The 22,194-nt window shown below is 43.1% G+C and overlaps 1 protein-coding gene across 4 annotated transcripts in view; it reads right to left on the bottom strand.

The window, feature by feature from the left end:
* The window catches only part of LOC308051387 (chromodomain-helicase-DNA-binding protein 1-like), a gene marked incomplete at both ends in the record, with an annotated part of 76,108 nt that overhangs the window by 48,559 nt on the left and 5,355 nt on the right, over positions 1 to 22,194 (bottom strand). For all 4 annotated transcript variants that reach the window (XM_080361815.1, XM_080361816.1, XM_080361814.1 and 1 more), the window contains one exon: positions 1,167 to 1,374. In XM_080361815.1, the coding sequence (XP_080217941.1) occupies positions 1,167 to 1,374 (208 nt within the window). The remainder of the gene's footprint in view (positions 1 to 1,166; positions 1,375 to 22,194) is intronic.

Genomic DNA, 22,194 nt, shown 5'->3' on the forward strand with positions numbered 1-22,194 from the left:
CTGGCCCTTTTGACTGCCCAGGTGCACTGCTGACTCATATTCAACTTGCCATCAACCCAAACCCCCAGATCTCTTTCTGCAGGGCTGCTCTCCAGCCTCTCATCTCTTATTTTATACGTATAAACCCATCCCAGGTGCTCTTGTTAAGTTTCATATGGTTGTTGATTGCCCAGCTCTCTAGTTTATCCAGATCTCTCTGTAAGGCCTCTCTACCCTTAAAGGAGTCCACAACTCCTCCTAATTTAGTATCATTGGAAAACTTACTTAATGTACATTCAGTTCCTGTGCCCAGATCATTTATAAAAACATTGAAAACAACTGGGCCTAATATTGAGCCCTGAGGAACCCCAGTGTTAACTGGCTGCCATCCTGATGTAACTCCATTTCCTGTGACTCTTTGAGCCCGAACCATCAACCAATTGTTCACCCAACATATTATGGACTTGTCTAGCTGTGTGCTGGACATTTTGTCCAGAAGGATACTGTAAAAGACATTATCAAAACAGCAACAAAAAATATATAAAAAAAACCAAACAAACAAAAAAAAAACCAGCAACAAAAACAAACACCAAGCCACCACACATACACAAAAAAAATCCTTAATAGCCTTTGAATCTTACAGTAGGAAATATTTTATTACCTTTCATATATATCATATATCATCCAAAATAAGGCCTTATTACACAGTGAAACAAAGGAGAGTTTAGGTAACTTTCATCCATTGCATTTAAGAGATTTCTAAACATCGCTTATTTTTTTTTTTCTAAATTTGGTAGACTTTTTCCCCATACAGAAGACAAGCCATATCTAAGACTGAAATTGTTGCACAGTCATTTATTGATATGAAGAAACTAAGCATTAGAGAGACAACTTATTTTAGAAATAACATTATGTGTGGCTTTTTCTTCAAAAATATGCAATAAGTTAATAGGTGCTTCTGTGTGATAAAACTCTGGTAATTATCTAATTGTAGGTATTTACAGATATGAGAATTTAAGAGCCCAATGTTTGTTATGAGAGCTAAGCATGTGCATTCACCCAATCAAGTTAAAATTCTAAGTAAAAATTAGGGGGGGTTGGTTTGTTTAAATTAAAACTGCTCTTGTAACTACTCTGCACAAAGTGTTTTTTCCCCACAAAGGGTTAATTTATATGTTTTGTTTTACCTCAGATCCATCAACTTTTGGTGGTGGTTTAGCTTGAACTTGTTTCTTCTCTCTAGATGTGTCAGACTCTGATTCCAATTGACTGCCTGACTCTGAACCAGACTCAGAGTCACTGCTACCTGATTGACTGCTACTTCCATCACTACTGCTTCCAGAGCTTGAACCAGATCCAGAAGCTGATGCCGACCCAGAATCATCATCTGATTGGCTGCAATTAGAAGTTAACAGGATATTACACAATGGATAACTAAATAGGATTTTTTTTAAAGTCACATTAAAAAGACTCTAGCTTTAACTATAAATCAGTTGTTAGGTTAGTCCAGACACATGGATATCATACAAATGAATGCACTGAATTAAATAAATTAGAAATGAAAATTCAGTTTAATCAGATACTTTTCACTAAATTAAGAGAGAGAGAGAAGAAGCGAGAGAGAGGGAGAAGCAAGAGAGTAGCGAGAGACGGGGGGGGGGGAGGGAGGAGGAGAGAGAGAGAAGCAGGAGGGAGAGCAAAGAAGCATGAGAGAGGCAAGAAGAGAGAGAAGAGCATGAGAGAGAGAAGCGTGTGTGAGAGAGAAGTTCAAGAAGTGGGAGCAAGTGAGAAGTGAGAGCAAGAAGCGAGAGTGAAGCACAAAGCTAGAGTGTGGGAATACAATGGAAGATTGGCGAGGACAATAATTGTAAATAGGCTCAAGCAACTGCAGCTGGGGTGTAGAATAACACATATATCACACTAATTGTTCTTTAGCCTTGTGTGCTTGATGATATAGAACCTCTCTGTTTAGATAACATAGGCCTGTGAAAGACTTAGATGCACCTTATCGAACATCCTTGAAATTCCTGCTCTGCTTCAGGCAAAGATCAAAGCAGCGTGGTAAACTGCGCCTGCATGAATCCCAGCAGGCTCGATGATCTAGCAAGGACTGAGCTTTGCAGTGCCTGCATTCCCACTTGTGTACCTCTGCCCAGGTGCTTAGGTGCTTTTTCGGGGATCCCCTGGTTATAGCGAGGTAATGAAAATAAATTTACTCTTTGCATTTCATCCATGGTTTGTGGCTTTTCCTGCGACCTGCCTATGTCAGCTCACACAGAGAGCGTTAATCATTTATATAAAGGAGTCAAACAAGGGCATTTCTCACCCACCCAAATCCTTACTTAGCTCTATCAAGCCCCACATATTTTTGTGTATACACACACACGATTGTTTTAAGTCTTTTTAGATCAACAGTGTATGTGTTCCCCAATTTTTTTTTTGAGCATGCATTTCTTCAAAGCAAATATAAACTCAGTTTTGCTTCCCTAGTTTTACTCTTTTTCATAAAAACAACAGGGTAAGAAAGTATCTTTAAGGAAGTACTTGCAAACTACACTTTATGTTGTGATTTGGACCAACTATATACAAAATATGACCAAACACTTTATTAAGTTGTTTATAAAAGTAACTGGAAAACCAGAAGTGTGTTGTCAAACACAGTAAAAATCCATGCAGACTATCTTAATACTGTTAGAATAACAGCAGTAAAATTCCCCACAGAAACTCTGAATGTGTCACTGATTATATGACTTGTGCCAAGTCATATAATAAGTGATCTTAGCACATTCTTGAGCCACTGGATTATTGCAACTGTACATTCATTTCACACTAGATTTAACATATTTAAATAGAATAATATTTAAAGTTAAACATTTATTTCATGACAAAACAAAACACACACACACAAAACAACCACCCAACCAACAAAACAACAACAACAGAAAACAACCAACCAAAAAAAAACCACAACCAACTTTTCCAAACATCAGAGCAGGGAGAACATGGATATTTTTACTTCTACCACTGAGGTCACTGTAGTCTAAGAACCAGAAGAGAACAAGTTTATGCCAAAGCAAATCACTAGCTGTCACATATTTCCAGGTGCAGACTGTGTCCTTGTTTTTCCTGTACTTCAGCCAAATCTTACAAAAAAAAACTTTTTAAAAAAATTCCTTCTTTCACGAAGTGTAAAACTGATATGTCAGTATTTCAAACTATGACATTCAACTGACTTTTTTTAAAATAGGAACTTAATACTAGGATCTTTCAAATTCAATTTTACACTAACATAGGAGTCTGAAAAGGCTTAAGAACAAGTAACTCAGGTTAGTCACTCCCTCTATCAAACTCACTGCCTCTGCTCTCTCAGAGATTTTTTTTTCTTAAACCTAGAAGAAAAATATATTTATATACACACATATACAAAACTAAAATGGAAAACTGTGAACAGGGCGTGCAAACAGGGATCAAGAGGGCATCGCAGTTTGTTCAGCAGTTCACACAGAAGGGTGTGTGAGAAGGGCTGTGCACCCTGCTTGTAAGCCCAGGGAAGTGCTCTAGGTCTCTGCCAGGATGGAGGGCACTCGCCACAGAGTTAAAAACAGTGTTCCTGCAGAGAAAGCCCCTGAGATGTCTGATGCTTCCACCCAGGCAGAACTACTAAGGAAGGAGACTTCAGCACAGATGGTAGGTTGCAATGAGTGCCCAGACCCTTCTCCTGAAGAAAAGATAAGTACCTGCAAAAGATGTGCACAGGTTGATGATCTATTGTGTCAGGTGGCCGAAGTTGCAGGAAAACAGTTAAAAGGCTGTGCAGTCAGTATTAGAGGGGCTGTGACAGAGATAAGTGGTTTCAGAACCATGCTCCTGTGGCAGACACCACGAAGAATGAGGCACCTTGGACCCTGGTGACCCACAAAAGCAGGACTCTGCTTCAGTCCCCACCTTCCAGCATTATAACCAAAACCAGATATGAAGCTTTAACAACTGTAGACACCCACAAGCAAGGTCTGCAAGGAGAAACTGTACCAGCAGCACACTGTGGATACCATCAAAAGAAATGACAGGTGCTTGTAGTGGGTAACTCTGTTAAGGGGCACTGAGGCACCCATCTACCAGCTTGACAGGGAATTATGTGAGTTGTGCTGCCTTCCAGGAGCTAAGATCCGAGATGTTGCTGAGAGGGTGCCGCAACTTGTCAAGAGCATAGACTACTATCCATTGCTACTCTTTCATGTGAGCACAAATGACACTGAAAGCTGGAATCTGGGCAGAATCAAGGAAAAAGCCCTGAGGGTGCAAGCAAAAAGTATTGGTCCCCAAGTTATCTTTTCTTCCATTTTACCAGTTAGAGAAAAGGGGGCAGCCAGAAATAGACATATAATGCAAATCAACCTCTGGCTTCATGGCTGGTGCTGTAGTGAGGGTTTTGGCTTTTATGACAATGGGACATTCTTCCATGACTATAGCCTGTTAGGGAGGGATGGGTTCCACCTGTATAGAAGAGGCAAATGAATCTTTGGAAGCAGGCTGGCCAACTTGGTGAGGCACGCTTTAAACTGAAGGACTCGGGGGGTGGGGTCCAAAGTGGCAATGCTCACACCATTGCAACCAACTGGGGAATAAGCCAGGCCAAATAGAGCAGTGACAAATCTTCCTTAGCTGCTTCTCAAGATGAGAACCAGAAGACCAACCACCTCAAGTGTATGTATACCAATACACACAGCCTAGGGAACAAACAGGAGGAACTGGAGCTTCATGTCCAGTCAGAAAGTTATGATATCATAGGAATAACTGAAACATGGTGGGACAACTCACATGACTAGAGGATCGTGATGGACAGCTATAGTCTGTTTCGTAAACACAGGCAGGAAAGAAGACAAGGAGAAGGAGTCACACTCTATGTTAAGATGAACCTGTATGTATAGAAGTCAACTACGGCGATTGTGGAAGCCCTACTGAATGCCTCAGAGTCAGGATCAGAGGGGTCATCTCCAATGAGGATCTTACAGTAGGTATCTGCTACCGACCTCCAAACCAAGACGATGAAGCAATATTTGGGTTACTTAAGCAAGCTTTGGGTCAGCGGAACTTATGGGGGACTTCAACTACCCAGACATTTGTTGGAAGAACAGTACAGCAGCTCACATGTCATCCATCAAGTTCCTGGAATACATAGAGGACTGCTTCCTCATACAAATGTTAGATGTGCCAACCAGGAATGAGGCACTGCTGGACTTGCTACTCACAAACCAAGAAAACCTGCTTTGTAATATCTTGGTTAGTGATAGCCTTGACTGCAGCAATCACAATGTTGTGGAGTTTGGGATCCTGCTGAGCACACTGAAAGTTAGTACTAAGACAAAGGTTTTAGATTTCAGAAGAACAAACTTCAGCTTGCTCAGAGCTCAGTTGGGAGGGATTCTGTGGGAAGCTTCTGTGGAGAATAAAGGAGCTAGTGAGTGCTGGGAGTTTTTCAAGAACGCTCTCCTGGAAGCACAAAAACAGTTCATCTCCTTTAAAAGTAACAGAATGTCGTGGTTTAACCTGGCAAGCAGCTAAACACCACACGCAGCCATTCACATACTCTCCCACCACCACAGTGGGATGGGGGAGACAATTGGAAAAAAGATAAACCTTGTGGGTTAAGATAAAGACAGTTTAATAGGACAGAAAGGGAAATAATAATAATAACAACAATAATAAAAGAATACATAAAAGAAGTGATGCACAATGCAATTGCTCACCACCCATTAGCTGATATCCAATCAGTTCCTGAGTAACAGTTCCCCCAGCCAGCTTCCTCCACAATATATACTGAGCATGTCGTCATATGGTATCAAATATCCCTTTGGCCAGTTTGGGTCATCTGTCCTGGCTGTGCCCTCTCCCAGCTTCTTGTGCACCTGGCACAGCGTGAGAAGCTGAAAAGTCCTTAACTGCTTAGCAACAACTAAAACATCAGTGTATTACCAACATTATTCTCATTCTGAATCCAAAACACAGCACTATAGCAGCTACTAGGAAGAAAACTAACTCTATCCCAGACAAAACCAGGACAGCGAAGTAGGTGGACCAAGAGACCCCCTTGGCTTAACTGCAAGCTTCTGAGTCTGCTCAAAACTAAGAGGAGTACCAGAGGTGGAAAAGCAGATGAATACCTATTGAGAACTACAAGGGCATTGCCAGGGCATGCAGAGATACAGTTAGAAAAGCAAAAGCTCAGCTCAAATTGAAATTGGCCAGAGATGTCAAAAACCAAAAGAAAGGGTTCTTCAGGTGCGTAAACAAGCAGAAACAGAAAGAATTGGCCCACTGTTAAACAGCAGAGGTGAAATAGTCACCAACAACACTGAAAAGGCAGAGGTTCTCAACACTTTCTTTACCTCTGTCTTTACCAGCACTGTTGGACCCCAGGCCTTGGGAACAGAAATCCAGGTTGATGCTAATGCAGACCCACCGTTAGTGAAGGAAGAGTTGGTATGTAAACTATTACAGGAGCTTGACCCCTACAAATCAATGGGCCATTACAGTATCCACCCGAGCGTGTTAATAGAGCTGGCTGACGTCATTGCAAGGTCGCTCTCCCTAATCTTTGAGAAATAATGGAGATTAGGGGACATTCCAGAAGACTGGAAGAAGGCTAATGTCACGTATAACGTGGGATCACCTATGACCCTCTACCACATAATTCAGATTAAACCCTAGTAATTCAGATGCTAACCCTAGGAGGAAGGATGGAATACATAGTTACACACATGCATATGCTAAAAACAAACAAACAAACAAACAAACAAACAAAACAAACTTACATCTGTCATCTCCTTGCAAACAGATGGGGAATCAAGGAAGAAACAACTTCAAAATTTCACTTTAAATGCTCCTACATTTACTCTGAATTTCAGCAATTTTCACACAATTTAAAAAATGGTACAAAGCAGCAGTATGAACTATCACAGCTGAAGCCAAGCAACTTGAAAACACAGTTTTGGTCCTTAAACAATATATTTGCCTGCTGGTGAATGATGCTCCACAAGAATAACTTATTTTGACATTGCTATTAACACTCTCTCCAACTTTCCCCCAACAGAGCACCCCCTTAGTGGTGTTAGTGCAGTTTGTAGAAAGAACAGATTCAGCTTTTAAAAAACATCCTACCAACTTAGGAAACTAACTAAATACATTTCAAATGAAAAGGGTTTTTTGTTGTTTTCAATTTTAGTACATGGACACACATTTCATCATGACACCACAGTTGCTTTTACAAGTGCTTAAAATGCTAAAAACCAAACAAACACGACAAAAAAATCCACGAAACCAAAAAAAACCCACACAAACCACCACAGAACTCATTACACTGCTACATCTACCAGTATCACTGTAATTTTACAGAACTTGCTTGCCATAGTTTTAAAAAAATCTAATTGTTTATTTTTGAAGCTTGTAGGAAAAGACATACAAGATATAGAAGTTTCATACACATTTCTAGCAGCTCAGATGACATTTTCTTGATCCACTAAAACGAATACTGTAACAGCTACTATAGGGCAAAACCAATAATAATAAACTTGAGAAAACTTGAAAGACAAACAATCTCTCACCCCGACAACTTCTATTAGCAGCATGCCAGAAGTGGTTTAATCTTTCTTGAGGTTGAAAAGGAAAGGAAATACAGTTTAAGACAACATGTACATTTTCTAGAAATAATCATTGCTAATCAAGCTACAAGTGAGAGCATTTCAGACTATACCAAAATTTGACTTTTAAAAGAGTTGTTCCATTAGGGGAAAGAGAAAACACACACCCCCACCAAAACACAACATACTTTCATGACAGCAAGATTGTTTCCTTTCATCCTTTTATTAAAAGAAGTAGAACCTATAATAAAGGAATTTAAAATGTAAATTCATCAAAATAATAACATCCTTGTCACATTTTCTTTTCCTCCTTTGCCTATGGGCTTCTTTGATTTTCCCTGCATTATCTGTGGTGTAGTATACAAGCAATTCCTACTAAGCTTAAGAGCTTTAAATATTATCTGATGCTGTCCAGCTAGGGTCCATAATTTGTCTAACTTTTCTCACAATGAGTAATACCTATTAACACAAAATAGCTCCACTGACCTCTACAAGATTAATCACTTGAACTGGCACTACTAATTATTGAGATTCTGGTATTGTGTCTCTAGTGTTAGAATGCAAGGAACATAAAAAGTCAAATATTTCTTCAACCAAAAACTCAGAATACTGTAATCATTACCTGCTACCTAATGCTGTTACATAAATATCATCTCAGGAACAGCAATTTTGATCCTCTGCTCTCCAGAGTTCCTCTTACATAAGAGGATAAGCAAAGCGCTTTATTTCTTGCCCTCTTCCTGTACAATCCAGGGTCAGTGCCTTTTCTTTAGATGCTTTTATTTGAAACAGTTCAGCAAAAGGTGAAAGAAGACACCATGCTCATCCTGTTCTGGACATCTGAAGTAGCCTCAAAGAGAGGATATGGGTACAAAACAACCAGCCTTTTTTCCCCTCTTTCAAAAAAGCCTGCTTGAAACTGGAAAGTAGGAGACAATCTTCAGGCACCTAAGCCTAAATTAGAAACTTCCAGTTTTTCCCTCACCCTTTCTGAGTATATTCAAGAGACTGGGAAAAAAACATATGTACCTTACACATAATGAGAAAAAGAAACAGTGTACAAAACTTAATTTTCAGTTAACTGTTCGCCTGCATTTGTCAATTTACCCTATCCCACTTTGTCACATTATGTCCTCCCTTTACTCTGCTCTTGCATTGCTGACCTCTTCTAATCAACTCTTTCCTGAGGTATAATTTGCTTTTTTTTTCCCCATCCAGCTCCGCCTCTGCTGGAGTGACACCAGCTCCACATCGAGCATTCGAGATTGGTTTTGTATATTTTGTATATATTCTCTATTTATTAGTAGCATTAGTGAAACTCTTTAAAACCTTCAAACTCAAAGTCTAAGTCTCTCTTCCTTCCTCCTTATCTTTCCTATCATCTTTCCAATCTAAAGGAAAGGGGTGGCGGGAGGTAAAGGGGGTAACAGGGAGCATCTGCCACAGTTTATTGCCACCTTGCCTTAAACCTTGGCAGCCTTTGACACCATTTCCCGCATCATTCTCCTGCAGAAACTGGCTGCTCATGACTTGGACAGGCATACTCTTCGCTGGGTAAAAAACTGTCTGGATGGCCAGGCCCAAAGAGTGGTGGTGAATGGAGTTAAATCCAGCTGGTGGCTGGTCACAAGTGGGCTCAGTATCGGGGCCAGTTCTGTTTATATCTTTATAGATGATCTGGATGAGGGATTCAAGTGCACCCTCAGTAAGTTTGTAGATGACACAAAATTGGGTGAGAGTGTTGATCTGCTTGAGGGTAAAAAGGCTATTCAGAGGGATCTGGACTGGCTGGATGTATGGGTCAAGGTCAGTTGTGTAAGGTTCAACAAGGGTAAGTGCCAGGTCCTGCAGTTGGGTCACAACAGCCCCATGCAACGCTACAGGCTCGGGGAAGAGTAGCTGGAAAGCTGCCTGGTGGAAAAGGACTTGGGGGTGTTGGTCAACAGCCAGCTGAATATGAGCCAGCAGCGTGCCCAGGTGGCCAAGAATGCCAACAGCATCCTGGTTTGTATCAGAAATAGTGTGGCCAGCAGGACTAGGGAAGCGTTTGTCCCTTTGTATTTGGCACCGGTGAGGCCACACCTGGAATATTGTGTTCAGTTTTGGACCCTTCACTACAATAAAGATATTGAAAGATATTTGACACTGGAGTGCGTCCAAAGAAGGGCAATGGAGCTGGTGAGGGATCTAAAGAACAAGACTTATGAGGAGCAGCTGAGGGAACTGGAGCTGTTTAGCCTGGAGAAAAGGCGACTGAGGAGAGACCTTATAGCTCTCTACAACTACCTGAAAGGAGATTGTAGCAAGGAGGGTGTCAGTCTCTTCTCCCTAGTAACAAGTGCTAGGACAAGAGGAAACAGCCTCAAGTTGTGCCAGGGGAAGTTTAGATTGGATATTAGGAAACATTTCTTCACAGAAAGGGTTGTCAAGCATTGGAACAGGCTGCCCAGGGAAGTGGTTGAGTCACCATCTCTGGAGGTATTTAAAAGATGTAGAAGTGGCATTTAGGGTCATGGTTTAGTAGTGGACTTGGCAGCGTTAGGGTAATGGTTGGACTTGATGGTCTTAAAAATCTTTTTCAGCCTAAATGAATCCATGATTCTATAATTGCTTCATTAAAAAGGATATATTCTGCAAAATTGTCTATAGAGTAAGAGTATAGAGTAGACGGGGGAATAGAGTGTACTATCAGCAAGTTTGCTGATGACACTAAGCTGGGAGGAGTGGCTGACACGCCAGAAGGCTGTGCTGCCATCCAGCGAGACCTGGACAGGCTGGAGAGTTGGGCGGGGAATAACCTAATGAAATTTAACAAGGAAAAGTGTAGAGTCCTGCATCTGGGCAGGAACAACCCCAGGTTCCAGTATAGGTTGGGAAATTACATATTAGAGAGCAGTGTAGGGGAAAGGGACCTGGGGGTCCTGGTGGACAACAGGATGACCATGAGCCAGCACTGTGCCCTTGTGGCCAGGAAGGCCAATGGCATCCTGGGGTGTATTAGAAGGGGGGTGGTTAGTAGATCAAGAGAGGTCCTCCTTCCCCTCTACTCTGCCCTGGTGAGACCACATCTGGAATACTGTGTCCAGTTCTGGGCCCCTCAGTTCAACAAGGACAGGGAACTGCTGGAGAGGGTCCAGCGTAGGGCAACCAAGATGATTAAGGGAGTGGAGCACCTCCCTTATGAGGAAAGGCTGAGGGAGCTGGGTCTCTTTAGTTTGGAGAAGAGGAGACTGAGGGGTGACCTTATTAATGTTTATAAATATATAAAGGGTGAGTGCCATGAGGATGGAGCCAGGCTCTTCTCGGTGGCAAACAATGATAGGACAAGGGGTAATGGGATCAAGCTGGAACACAAGAGGTTCCACTTAAATTTGAGAAAAAACTTCTTCTCAGTAAGGGTGACAGAGCACTGGAACAGGCTGCCCAGGGAGGTTGTGGAGTCTCCTTCTCTGGAGACATTCAAGACCCACCTGGACATGTTCCTGTGCCACCTCACCTAGGCGTTCCTGCTCCAGCAGGGGGATTGGACTAGATGATCTTCTGAGGTCCCTTCCAATCCCAAACATACTGTGATACTGTGAAGATGTGACTGTACATAAATTAAGTATATTTGTAATAGCTTATTTTAGCTATCTAAATTAACAACAGCTGTGAAAATATGACCACATTAGCATAAATTAATAATTGCAGTGTGTGCTAGGGAAACTTCGCAGCACTACTGTCAAGATTATAACATCACCTGTTGTGGCATCTGCTTCCTTTTGCAGATGCTGTCATGTCCCACCAAGATAGGGGGAGAGGTGACTCAGATTTGCCAGTCCCCTTGGTTGGAATAGAGTAAACACGATATCTAAGGTCCGTAAACAAAGACTTTTATTTTGCAGCTCGGCTCAATTGGTAATTTAGTGGCAGAAAGATTTATGACACGTTCCATACCTTACGTTACTTATTACTTACTAAAAGGAAAGCAAAAGAATAAAGGGAGAGAGAGAAAAGAGGAAAAGAGAGACAGAGATATCACCACCCTTTGGCTCCCACAACATGCATGATGGGGTTTGTAGTCTTAGATCCAGCCATGTGTATTGTAGTAAGTCCTCCGGTGCTTGGCTTGGTTCCCACAATGAGAATGATGGGCGGAGTAGTCCTCAAGTGGTGGACGCACTGCCAGTGCTGGTACACGTGCACCTTTTATAGTCAAATTCCCACCTCTCAATTGCCTGCTTGTGTAATCCTTGATCTTCTGCCCAGGCATCACTGGCGTGTGATTGCAAAAGGTGGAAGGGTCCCAAAGGGTCTCGGGCAGTCTTGAAGGGTCTCTAAGGGTCTTGAGTGGTCTGGAGCCTTCTCCCTTAGTGCCATGCCAGGCCTATCAGAACATGGAAATGCGTGCCCTTTGGCATGCCCCTGTGGCAGCTGGCCTTTTGCCTGCATCTTGTCGTTTTCATACAAATCACAACTCACCTTACTGTGCTGTCCTATCTCCTGCAGCTCACTGTTGCAGAACTGTTTTTGCCACAATGTTTGAGACATTATACTTTCAGTCTCTCATAGACTCATAGAATCATAGAATATCAGGTTGGAAGGGACCACAAGGATCATCCGGTCCAATCTTTCTTGGCAAAAGCACTATCTAGACAAGATGGCCCAGCACCCTGTCCAGCTGAATCTTAAAAGTGTACAATGTTGGGGAATGCACCACTTCCTGGGGGAGGTTATTCCAATGGCTGATTGTTCTCATTGTGAACATTTTCTCTCTTGTGTCCAATCAGAATCTCCCCAGGAGTAACTTGTATTCATTACCCCTCGTCTTGTCCATGGAACTCCTTGTATAAAGGGAGTCTCCACCTTCGTTGTAGTCACCCTTTAAATACTGGAACATGGTGATGAGGTCTCCCCTAAGCCTTCTTTTCTCAAGGCTGAACAAACACGGTTCTCTCAGCCTTTCCTCATATGGCAGCTTCCCAGTCCTATGATCATCTTTGTGGCCCTTCTCTGGACCCTCTCCAGCCTGTCCACATTGTGTTTTTATAGCAGGGACCAAAACTGAACACAGTATTCCAGGTGTGGCCTGACAAGCACTGGGTAGAGTGGGATAATGACTTCTTTGCCTCTGCTGGTGGTGCCCTTGCTAATGCAGCCCAGCATCCTGTTGGCCTTCTTTGTCACAGCAGCACACTGTTCACTCATATTGAGCTTTCTGTCTACCAGGACCCCCAGGTCCCTTTTCACAGAGCTGCTCCCCAGCCAGGTAGATCCCCACCTATGCTGCACTCTTGGGTTATGTTTTCCCAGGTGCAAGACCTTACACTTGTCCTTTTTGAACTTCACAAGGTTCTTGTTAGCTCACTCTTCCAGCTTATCCAGGTCTTCCTGCAGGGTGGCTCTCCCTTCCAAAGCGTCTGCTTCCCCACTCGGTTTGGTGTCATTGGCAAACTTCATCAGGGTACACTTGATCCCATCATTCAGATCACTTATGAAGATGTTAAACAGTGTTGGGCCCAATATCGATCCCTAGGGAACCCCACTCATGACAGGTTGCCAGTTTGAAAAGGAGCCATTTACCACCACCCTCTGGTTATGGCCAGTCAGCCAGTTCCACAGCCACTGCAGAGACCACTTGTCTAGACCATCCTTCTGCAGTTACATCCAACCCAGCATATTAGATGTCTATGGAGAACTGCATGGTTTCTAGAAGGCTCTGGAATGCAAGATGCTACTTTATATTAATTAAGCAATCACAGAATCACAGAATGTTAGGGATTGGAAGGGACCTCGAAAGATCATCCAGTCCAATTCCCCTACCGGAGCAGGAACACCTAGATGAGGTTACACAGGAAGGCATCCAGGCGGGTTTTGAATGTCTCCGGAGTAGGAGACTCCACAATATAATGCATGTACTTTCTTCTTACACATTTATGTTGGCATTTTTATGTGGCATTGTTTATATTTCCATACCTTGGGCACCATTTATTGGAATTGTTTAGTAATTGCACCCACCCTATGGGGAAGATGGACGGGGGAACTTTCCCCTGCTTTTTCACCTCCCTTTTCTCTTTCATCTTAGGTATAACAGCTTTTGAGAACTTTGAATACCCTGGGGATATTCAAGCTAGCATGCTCTTATTGCTATGTCTCCTGAATGTGTCTCAGGTCATGTACAGGGTTACAAAAAGATTTCTTAAGAATATCACCCAGAGATTTGCCCCAAGGCTGGATGGTCATGGGTGGCACTGCATGTGGGAGAATATGGGCGGGTATCTAGAGAATTTCTCACCTCCAGTGGTTTGGAGTTTCACTCCTGAACAACTACAAGACCCTGATGAAGTGATAGAATATTTAAAAGGAAAATGCTGTGGCTCTTCCAAAGAAGCACCGCTTACCGCATTGCGCTGGGCCCTGGCCAGTATCTACCAAACACTGCTCAACACCGTGCAGCACCCCCAGGGGGAAGAGAGAGAAAACAGACAAAGAGGCACTGTGGCTACTCCCACCTTCATGCCAAACAATGCAGTTACTCAAACCCCAATGGCAGGCACCATGGCTACTCAAACCCAGGCGACAGGCACTGTGGCTACTCAAACCCAGGTGACAGGTGCTGCAGCTGAACCAGAGAACCAACCCATGTCTGAATCTGTTGTCGCTATACAGAAAAAGAAATACACAAAAATTCAGTTTGCTTAGTGAGGGAGGATGACGACCCAGCCCCATCACAAGAACAGGAGGAGAAGGCAGAACCAGAGATAATCACCAGATGAGATGCAAGATATGCTGCAAGATATCCAAAAATATTTCAGCCACCAGGATGGTGAGCAAATTCTTGCCTGGCTGCTCCATGCTGGGATAGTGGGACCAGTAGCTTGGAATTAGAGGATAGGAAAGCCAAGCAGCTGGGATCCCTGTCTAAGGAAGGGGGCATTGACAAGGCAATTGGGAAAAAGACACAAAACCTCAGTCTCTGGAGGTGACCTCTGTCAGGTGACTTCTCTTCAAGGAAGATGTCACATGTCACCCAGGCAAGTGGACCACCATGGAGAAAGATATCCAGTACTTGAGGGAATTAGCCATGCTGGAGGTGATTCATAATGATCCAATAATGAGGGTTTACCCACAGATCCAGATGAAGTCCAATGCACACAACCTATGTGGTGGAAGTTCCTGTGGAGTACACTGTTGGAGCGAATAAAGGACCCTGCACTCTGATTCAATGTGAATCACGCTAGAGCCATTTATTACAGAAACAAGCCTCCTTATATATGCAACTATTCTCTGATCACGCGTCCACGCTCCAAGCATGCATTCACTAATTGGATATCATCTATGTTCACGAGCTGTCCACATGCTGGAGTCTCACTGCTGACAGGTCCGTTGATTTACGTCATGTTGAGGCCCTGTTATTGTAGAACTGCCTCCCTCCCACGGCGGGTCCTGTTTTCAGCTTTCCGAGGTGGCCTTGAAATTCCTTTGGGCCTGGCTAGTTCAGTAACAAATCTCCATCTAACAGAAACCCATCCACAATTCCCCCTTTTTGTTCTTGAACCAGCCAGGCCTGTGGAGAGTTTTGGGCTGTATGCTGTGAACAAGCCAGGGCTTGTTGTGGCTGTGGTGCACTAGGACCATGCGGAAATATACAGAAGCTGGTCTGCCCTCGACCCAGGCTGCAGGAGGGCGCAGTCCTGGTCGCTGCGCATGTGTGTGTGTGTGTGGGGGGGGGGAGAATGACTGCATGTGTAACCAATCATAGCCTGTGCTTGCCGCATGGCCTTTTGGGTATAGAGTATATAAGGGTTGGAAAAACGTGGTCTTGGGGACATTGATATTCAGTGTTGTTAAGAGTTCATTAAAGGGTATTGATGTTAAATTCATATTGAATTAGATTCTTTACTCTCGCGGCCCGCCCGTTGTGCTCAAAGAGGTCCTGCCGGCAATTTTGCATTCTCCACGTTGTCTCACGACAAATGGTAGCAGAGGATGGTTCGCAAAGCAGGATCTCCGGAGCACAATTTACTGCGGTAAGCAGCATTCCTAAAGACGGAGCCAAGCCGGGTTGTAGGAGAGTGTGCTTTGTCCGGAAGTAAAAGACAAGCACCAGACGAGCTGGCCACTCGCCTTCTACTTTAAGACCGTTTGCCTAAAAGCACAAAATTTGGAGCTCGAGGCAAATAACGGCACTGTCGACGAGTATACTCTCTAAGAGAGGCATCGAATCGTCACAGGAAAACCTAGTCACATTGATTTTTTTAGCTCAGAAGTGGGGACACTCTGGAGAAATTCCACTTTCGTTTTCCCCAACGAAGTGGGACGCCATGTGGGATAAGTCTATCAGAGGGGAAGAAGAGAAAGAAATTAAAGCACCGAGAGAATTGTGGAGAAACGTGTTAGAATCTTTAGAAGTAATGAAGTCCGAACAAAGCGCTGCCCTGAGATCCGCGAGGGCGCTTGTCCCAGAACAAACCTGGACTGATAAAACTTGCCGGCCAAAAGAAAAGAGGGGCCTGTGGGCTACTCTGTGGGGTCTGCCTGCCGTTCGGGGTGGTCGAGGGGTCCCGGCTCAGCCAATACTCTCGCAATCCGATCTGCGGCGGGAGTTGGAAACTTTGCCGTCCGTAAACAAAGAACCGGAAGTTTCCTTTTCTGAGTCTCTGGGGCAATGTGACAAGAAACCGGAAATGCAACTAGGGGACTGTCCGGATGCGGTAGGCCCTGAGTGCCGCCCTCCGCCTACAGCCCCACCTCTGCCCTACCCCGAGCCAGACACGCCCCCCTCTAAGGCCATCGCGTCAGCCGGGCCGGGCCCGGCCGGGCCGCGTGGGCCGGGGCCGCCCCACGACGTGCCTCCACAAACACCTGTGAAAGTTTCTTGTGAGCCTTCTTCTACATCATTGGGCTCACCCCAAGTAGTAGAGCAGTTACTGCAAGAGATTACCAGCAAGCTTGAACAACTTGACTTGCGAATGTCAGATGTAGAGAAAAATAAGAGACAAACAGAGTTTCAAAAACCAGCTTGCCTTCCACAAACAATGCAACCAAGAGTACCTATAGATTCTACTGACTAACCACAGCCCCGACCTGGCAGATGGTCAGGGATCATCAAAGATGCCATCCTAGAAGGTGATTGGTCTCCAGCAAAATTAGCCCTACCGGTAATTCAGAATATGAACACCCAGACAGCGGCATGGGAACCACATGAATGGAAAATTTTACAGCAAGCAAAACAAACAATCACCAACTATGGTATACGTTCAGAAGCGACCAGACAAATACTGCATTGGATTTTTACCGCTGACTTATTGTGTCCCATGGACTGCCAAAATTTAATGCGCTTATTAATAACTCTGGCACAATTCCTCCTGTGGGAATCGGCCTGGTATCAACGAGCGCAGCAAGAAACAGCCAAACACACCAGTCCAAATGACCCATTAACCAATGTGGTACCCGATGCCTATATGGGTCGTGGACAGTATGCTACAACAGAAGTCCAACTAAGTTCACTGGAAAGCTGCACAACTTGCCCTAGGTGCTTTCTTAACCTTACCAGGACCCTTAGCTCCCTCATTCAGTGGAATACGCCAAGGCACTACAGAAAATTTCTTGCATTTTATTGACCGGCTACATGAAGGATGAATGCAAAACCCGGACTTGTCAGAAGAAATGAAAAATCAAATGTTTCGGTTGCTAGCTTTCGATAATGCAAATTCAAAGACTAAGCAAATATTAGCAACTCTGCCACCAGGATCTTCAGTAGAAAAATGCTAACGCAAGTAGCCAGATCAGAAGAACACCAAAGTGCGGAAGTGATGGCTGCCGCTTTTGAAGGGGTCATGCAGAGATCTCTTCGACAAGTTAGCCAGCAAGTCTCATCTACAATACAACCAGTTGTAGCAGCAGTTCAGCGATCTAAGACTTTCTGATGGACCAATTTCCCTTCTTATTAGCAATTTAGAACATCCATGTGCAATCATCTGCCAGTGGCAAAACAAAGACGGGGAATTCCCCATAGATCTTGCTACAGATTCTGCCTTTTGTGCCACTGTCAGATTGAAAACAGAAAATGATTTACGATTATTAGAATATATATTAAGAATGAACAGCGTGCTCTCAGGATGGGATTTCTACATTAAAAAGTATAGTTTCATGTATGTTGGCAAACCAACGTAAGATCTAGAGCAGGGGTGTCAAACTCATTTTCACTGGGCGCCACATCAGCCCCGCAGTTGCCTTCAAAGGGCCAAATGTAATTTTAGGACTGTCTCTAGAGAGATCATCTTCCAGGATATGTAGTTAAAAAAGCTTCTCACATGCCCAGCCCGTGAGTCAAATAGTTGCATTTGTACAGCAGCATATGTCAAATTTGACTTGGTATGAAAGTTTGACACAACTAAGAAGTTATTAGGTTGGTGCAAAAGGAACTGTGGATTTTGCCATTTGATATTGGAATACATTCTTAAGTAAATGTGGTCATGTTATACATAATTTTCATGTGCTTGTCTCACTTTATGTTTTTTTGCTAATGACATTACTTGCTGTTGATTTTATATTTAGACTATGGAAATTATGTTAGACAAAAGCGAATTCAAGCGATTTTCTTATTCGAGTTCAAAAGGGGTCACAAAGCAGCAGAGACAACTTGCAACATCAGCAATGCATTTGGCCCAGGAACTGCTAACGAATGCACAGTGCAGTGGTGATTCAAGAAGTTTCACAAAGGAGACAAGAGCTTTGAAGATGAGGAGTGTAGTGGCCAGCCATCAGAAGTTGACAACAACCAATTGAGAGCAGTCATCGAAGCTGATCCTCTTACAACTACACGAGAAGTTGCCAAAGAACTCAACGTCGACCATTCTACGGTTGTTCAGCATTTGAAGCAAATTGGAAAGGTGAAAAAGCTCGATAAGTGGGTGCCTCATAAGCTGACCAAAAACCAAAAAAATTGTCATTTCAAAGTGTCATCTTCTCTTATTCTGCGCAACAACAATGAACCATTTCTCGATCGGATTGTGACGTGTGACGAAAAGTGGATTTTATAGGACAACCGGCTCAGTAGTTGGACCAAGAAGAAGCTCCAAAGCACTTCCCAAAGCCAAAGTTGCACCAGAAAAAGGTCATGGTCACTGTTTGGTGGTATGCTACTGGTCTGATCCACTACAGCATTCTGAATCCCAGCGAAACCATTACATCTGAGAAGGATGCTCAGCAAATCAATGAGATGCACCAAAAACTGCAACATCTGCAGCCGGCATCGGTCAACAGAAAGGGCCTAATTCTTCTCCACGACGCCCGACCGCACGTCACACAAGCAACACTTCAGAAGTTGAACAAATTGGGCTACAAAGTTTTGCCTCATCCACCATATTCACCTGACCTCTTGCCAACCAACTACCACTTCTTCAAGCATCTCGACAACTTTTTGCAGGGAAAATGCTTCCACAACCAGCAGGATACAGAAAATGCTCTCCAAGAGTTCGTCGAATCCCCAAGCTACAGGAATAAACAAATTTATTTATTGTTGGCAAAAATGTGTTGACTGCAATGGTTCCTATTTTGTTTAATAAAGATGTGTTTGAGCCTAGTTATAATTATTTAAAATTTACGGTCAAAAACTACAATTACTTTTGCACCAACCTAATAGTCTGTACTACATTTTACGGACACTGTCTCTGGATATTCTCAATATATTCAAGAGCAATTTGAGAGATACAAAAAAGCAATATTTATTTTCAAACTATTGTGCAAGAAAAGCAAGGTAGATTACTGAGAGTATCAAGAGATAATTGTTGCATGTTGCACCTGTTAGTTTTTCAAACCTCAATAAATATCTACGGAATAAAATCAGAGTACGCTTCGGGGAGATGACAGGAGAAGACAGACTTAAAGAAAAACATCACCGATAAACATTAAAAGCAAGTATATGTCACAGAGTCACTAGTTCTGTTCAGTAATTTTAGGTTTAGCTTCACTAGCTTACCTCTTAAAACAAGGTCCCCCTAATCAGAACACACAACTAGAAACAGTCAACTAAATTATACAAGGCACTAGGAAGAGAAACTTCAAGACAAAAAGCTACATAAGCCATGCTGCAAAAGCACTGTTAAAGCATTTAGACTCCTGTATAAGGTCTAGGTTGATAAAGGACCCAAGAGAGGACAATTTATCACTGCTGATTTAGAGGGCATTCATTACATTAAACTGCCTTAACAATCTTCCAATTTAAAACCAACATGAAACAGAATATCAATTTGAGCAAAATAAAAGTTTGACCCATTAAAACCAGAAAACATTAATTTCTGCAACATCTTTGAAAAGCATCTGAGATGACAGTTCACCGTTATTTTAATAAACCAGAAGTACAAGGAAGGTCATGCATTTGAATATGAAGAGCCCCTTCCAGAATGAATAGAAGTAACAGACACTAAATGCCAAACTCTTAAAACTGAAAGTTCATAGGTAAGTTTATTTAGGCAAATACAATGCAAGTGGGCTACCAAGAAGTGTTATTTCCCATCCTCATCTATTCTGAAGCATGAACTCGATTCCCTTTTCCTGACTTCAGCTGACAAATTCATTTCTTGCCAATTAAAAATAAAGTAGGATGGCGAGACACAAAGACAAAACTAAAACACCTTCCTCCCCCCAACCCCTTTCTTCCCAAGCCCACTTTCACTCCTTCATTCCCAACATTCTACCTCCTCCCCCACCCCTGGCTCATCTGCTGCTCCTTCCTCCTCACACTTTCCATAGAATCACAGAATAGTTTGGGTTGGAAGGGACCTTTAAATGTCATCTAGTCCAAACCCCCTGCAATGAGCAGAAACATCTTTTCCCCTGCTCCAATGTGAGGTCCCTCTCACAGGATAGTCCTCTCCACAGGGTACAGTCCTTCAGGAATAGACTGCTCCAGCATAGGACCTCCAGGGGCTGCAGTTCCTGATAGAAAACCTACTTCTGCATGGGCTCCTCTCCAAAGGCCACAGTTCCTGCCAGGAGCCTGCTCCAGTGTGTGCTCTCTACAGGCTGCAGCTCCCTTCAGGGCACATCTACCTGCTCTGGCGTGGGGTCCTCCATGGGCTTCAGGGTGGATATCTGCTCTGGAGCAGTTTTCTCTACAGGCTGTAAGGGAATCTCTGCTCTGATGCCTGGAGCACCTCCTCCCACTTCTTCACTAACCTTGGTGTCTGCAGAGCTGTTTCTCTTGCATTTTCCCCCCTCATTCCTCCCTCTCACACACACTCTGCTGTACAGCATTTTACTCTTTCTTAAATGTTATCACAGAGGCACCAGCAGCTTCTCTGATTTGCTCATGTTTGGCTTTTGTCCAGCACAGGGGCAGCCCCTGGTCTCTTCTGATGGAGACTGCAGAGGCAGTCTCCTCACTACCAACACCTTGCCATATAAACCATACAACTCTCTCTATACATACACACTTTTTACTTCCCCCCCCCCTCCCTTTGTATTACCTTCTACCAAAAAGAAACCAATAGATGAGAATACTTCTGCAATTATGCTTGGAGAATCTTTGTTTTAACTCCCACTTAGGTTTCTCGAAAGCAGGAACTTAGAATACTGGCGTTTAATTTATCTTTTTAATCTTCTGTGGAAAAATATGAGTTTATACAGCAAATTCAAGCCTGCTGACTGGCTTTACTTAACTATCTTTTGTGGTCCACAGACTATTAAATCAACAAGGAGATTAAATCCACAGAAAATAGAGTCTTGTATCAACATCAGCTTTCAAGAACATAAACAATGGTGAGGGACCTTGGTGCAAGAAGCCACTTTCTGCTTACTGGAAAAAGGAAGTACAATGCACCCCAGCCAGCTACTTTCCAGATAAGCTTTATTGAGCACATCCTTTTTTTACCTACAGAGAAGTAAGGTCTGCTCAATGCTCCATGTCTTGTTCTACAGTAAACATAGGAAGAGCAAAGAGATGGGAAAACCAGACTGCTATTCAATTGGCACCAATGTTTCACTTCTGCATTCCCTGTTCTACTTGGAGCTTGTGTTGCAGTTCAGCTATAACTGCTCTTCCCTGCTCATTAAGCTTTCTTAATGCTAGCTAGCTAATATAAATTTACTCCTATTCAAGTTTGCAACACAATGCTTTCAAGAACACTACACAAAAATGCTTTTCTTAAATTTAAGAGTCAGTTTCTCAGAGCATTGCTATAAAGTTTCTGTGCTTATACTTACTTGCTATCCAGATAATGTTATCTGTAATAATTCAGCTAGAACTACTGAAAACATTCCAGAGCCGTGATTTCAAATAAATACAAAACTGGAGAGCAGACTCCACTGCAATTATCACACAGAAATTCTAACTTCAAGCAGCAAGATTAGATTATAGAGTTTATGTCAGTCTACAACCTTCACCATGCTTGGCACTAGCACAGATTTATAGTTTCAGAGGTTGCTAACATGGTCAAGGAAAGTCCAAACAGTGCAACAACAAGTTAATCGTGAAAATACAAGAGATTAACTCTTACTTGTGGCCAAACAGAACTTCAGCACCTGCAGCAATTAAAAAATTTAAACAGTGGAAAGGAACACAGGAGCATGGCAAATGGGCCATTTCTTTCCCACA

The sequence above is a fragment of the Nesoenas mayeri genome (genome assembly GCF_963082525.1).
Source record: "Nesoenas mayeri genome assembly, chromosome: W".
NCBI classification, from domain to species: domain Eukaryota; kingdom Metazoa; phylum Chordata; class Aves; order Columbiformes; family Columbidae; genus Nesoenas; species Nesoenas mayeri.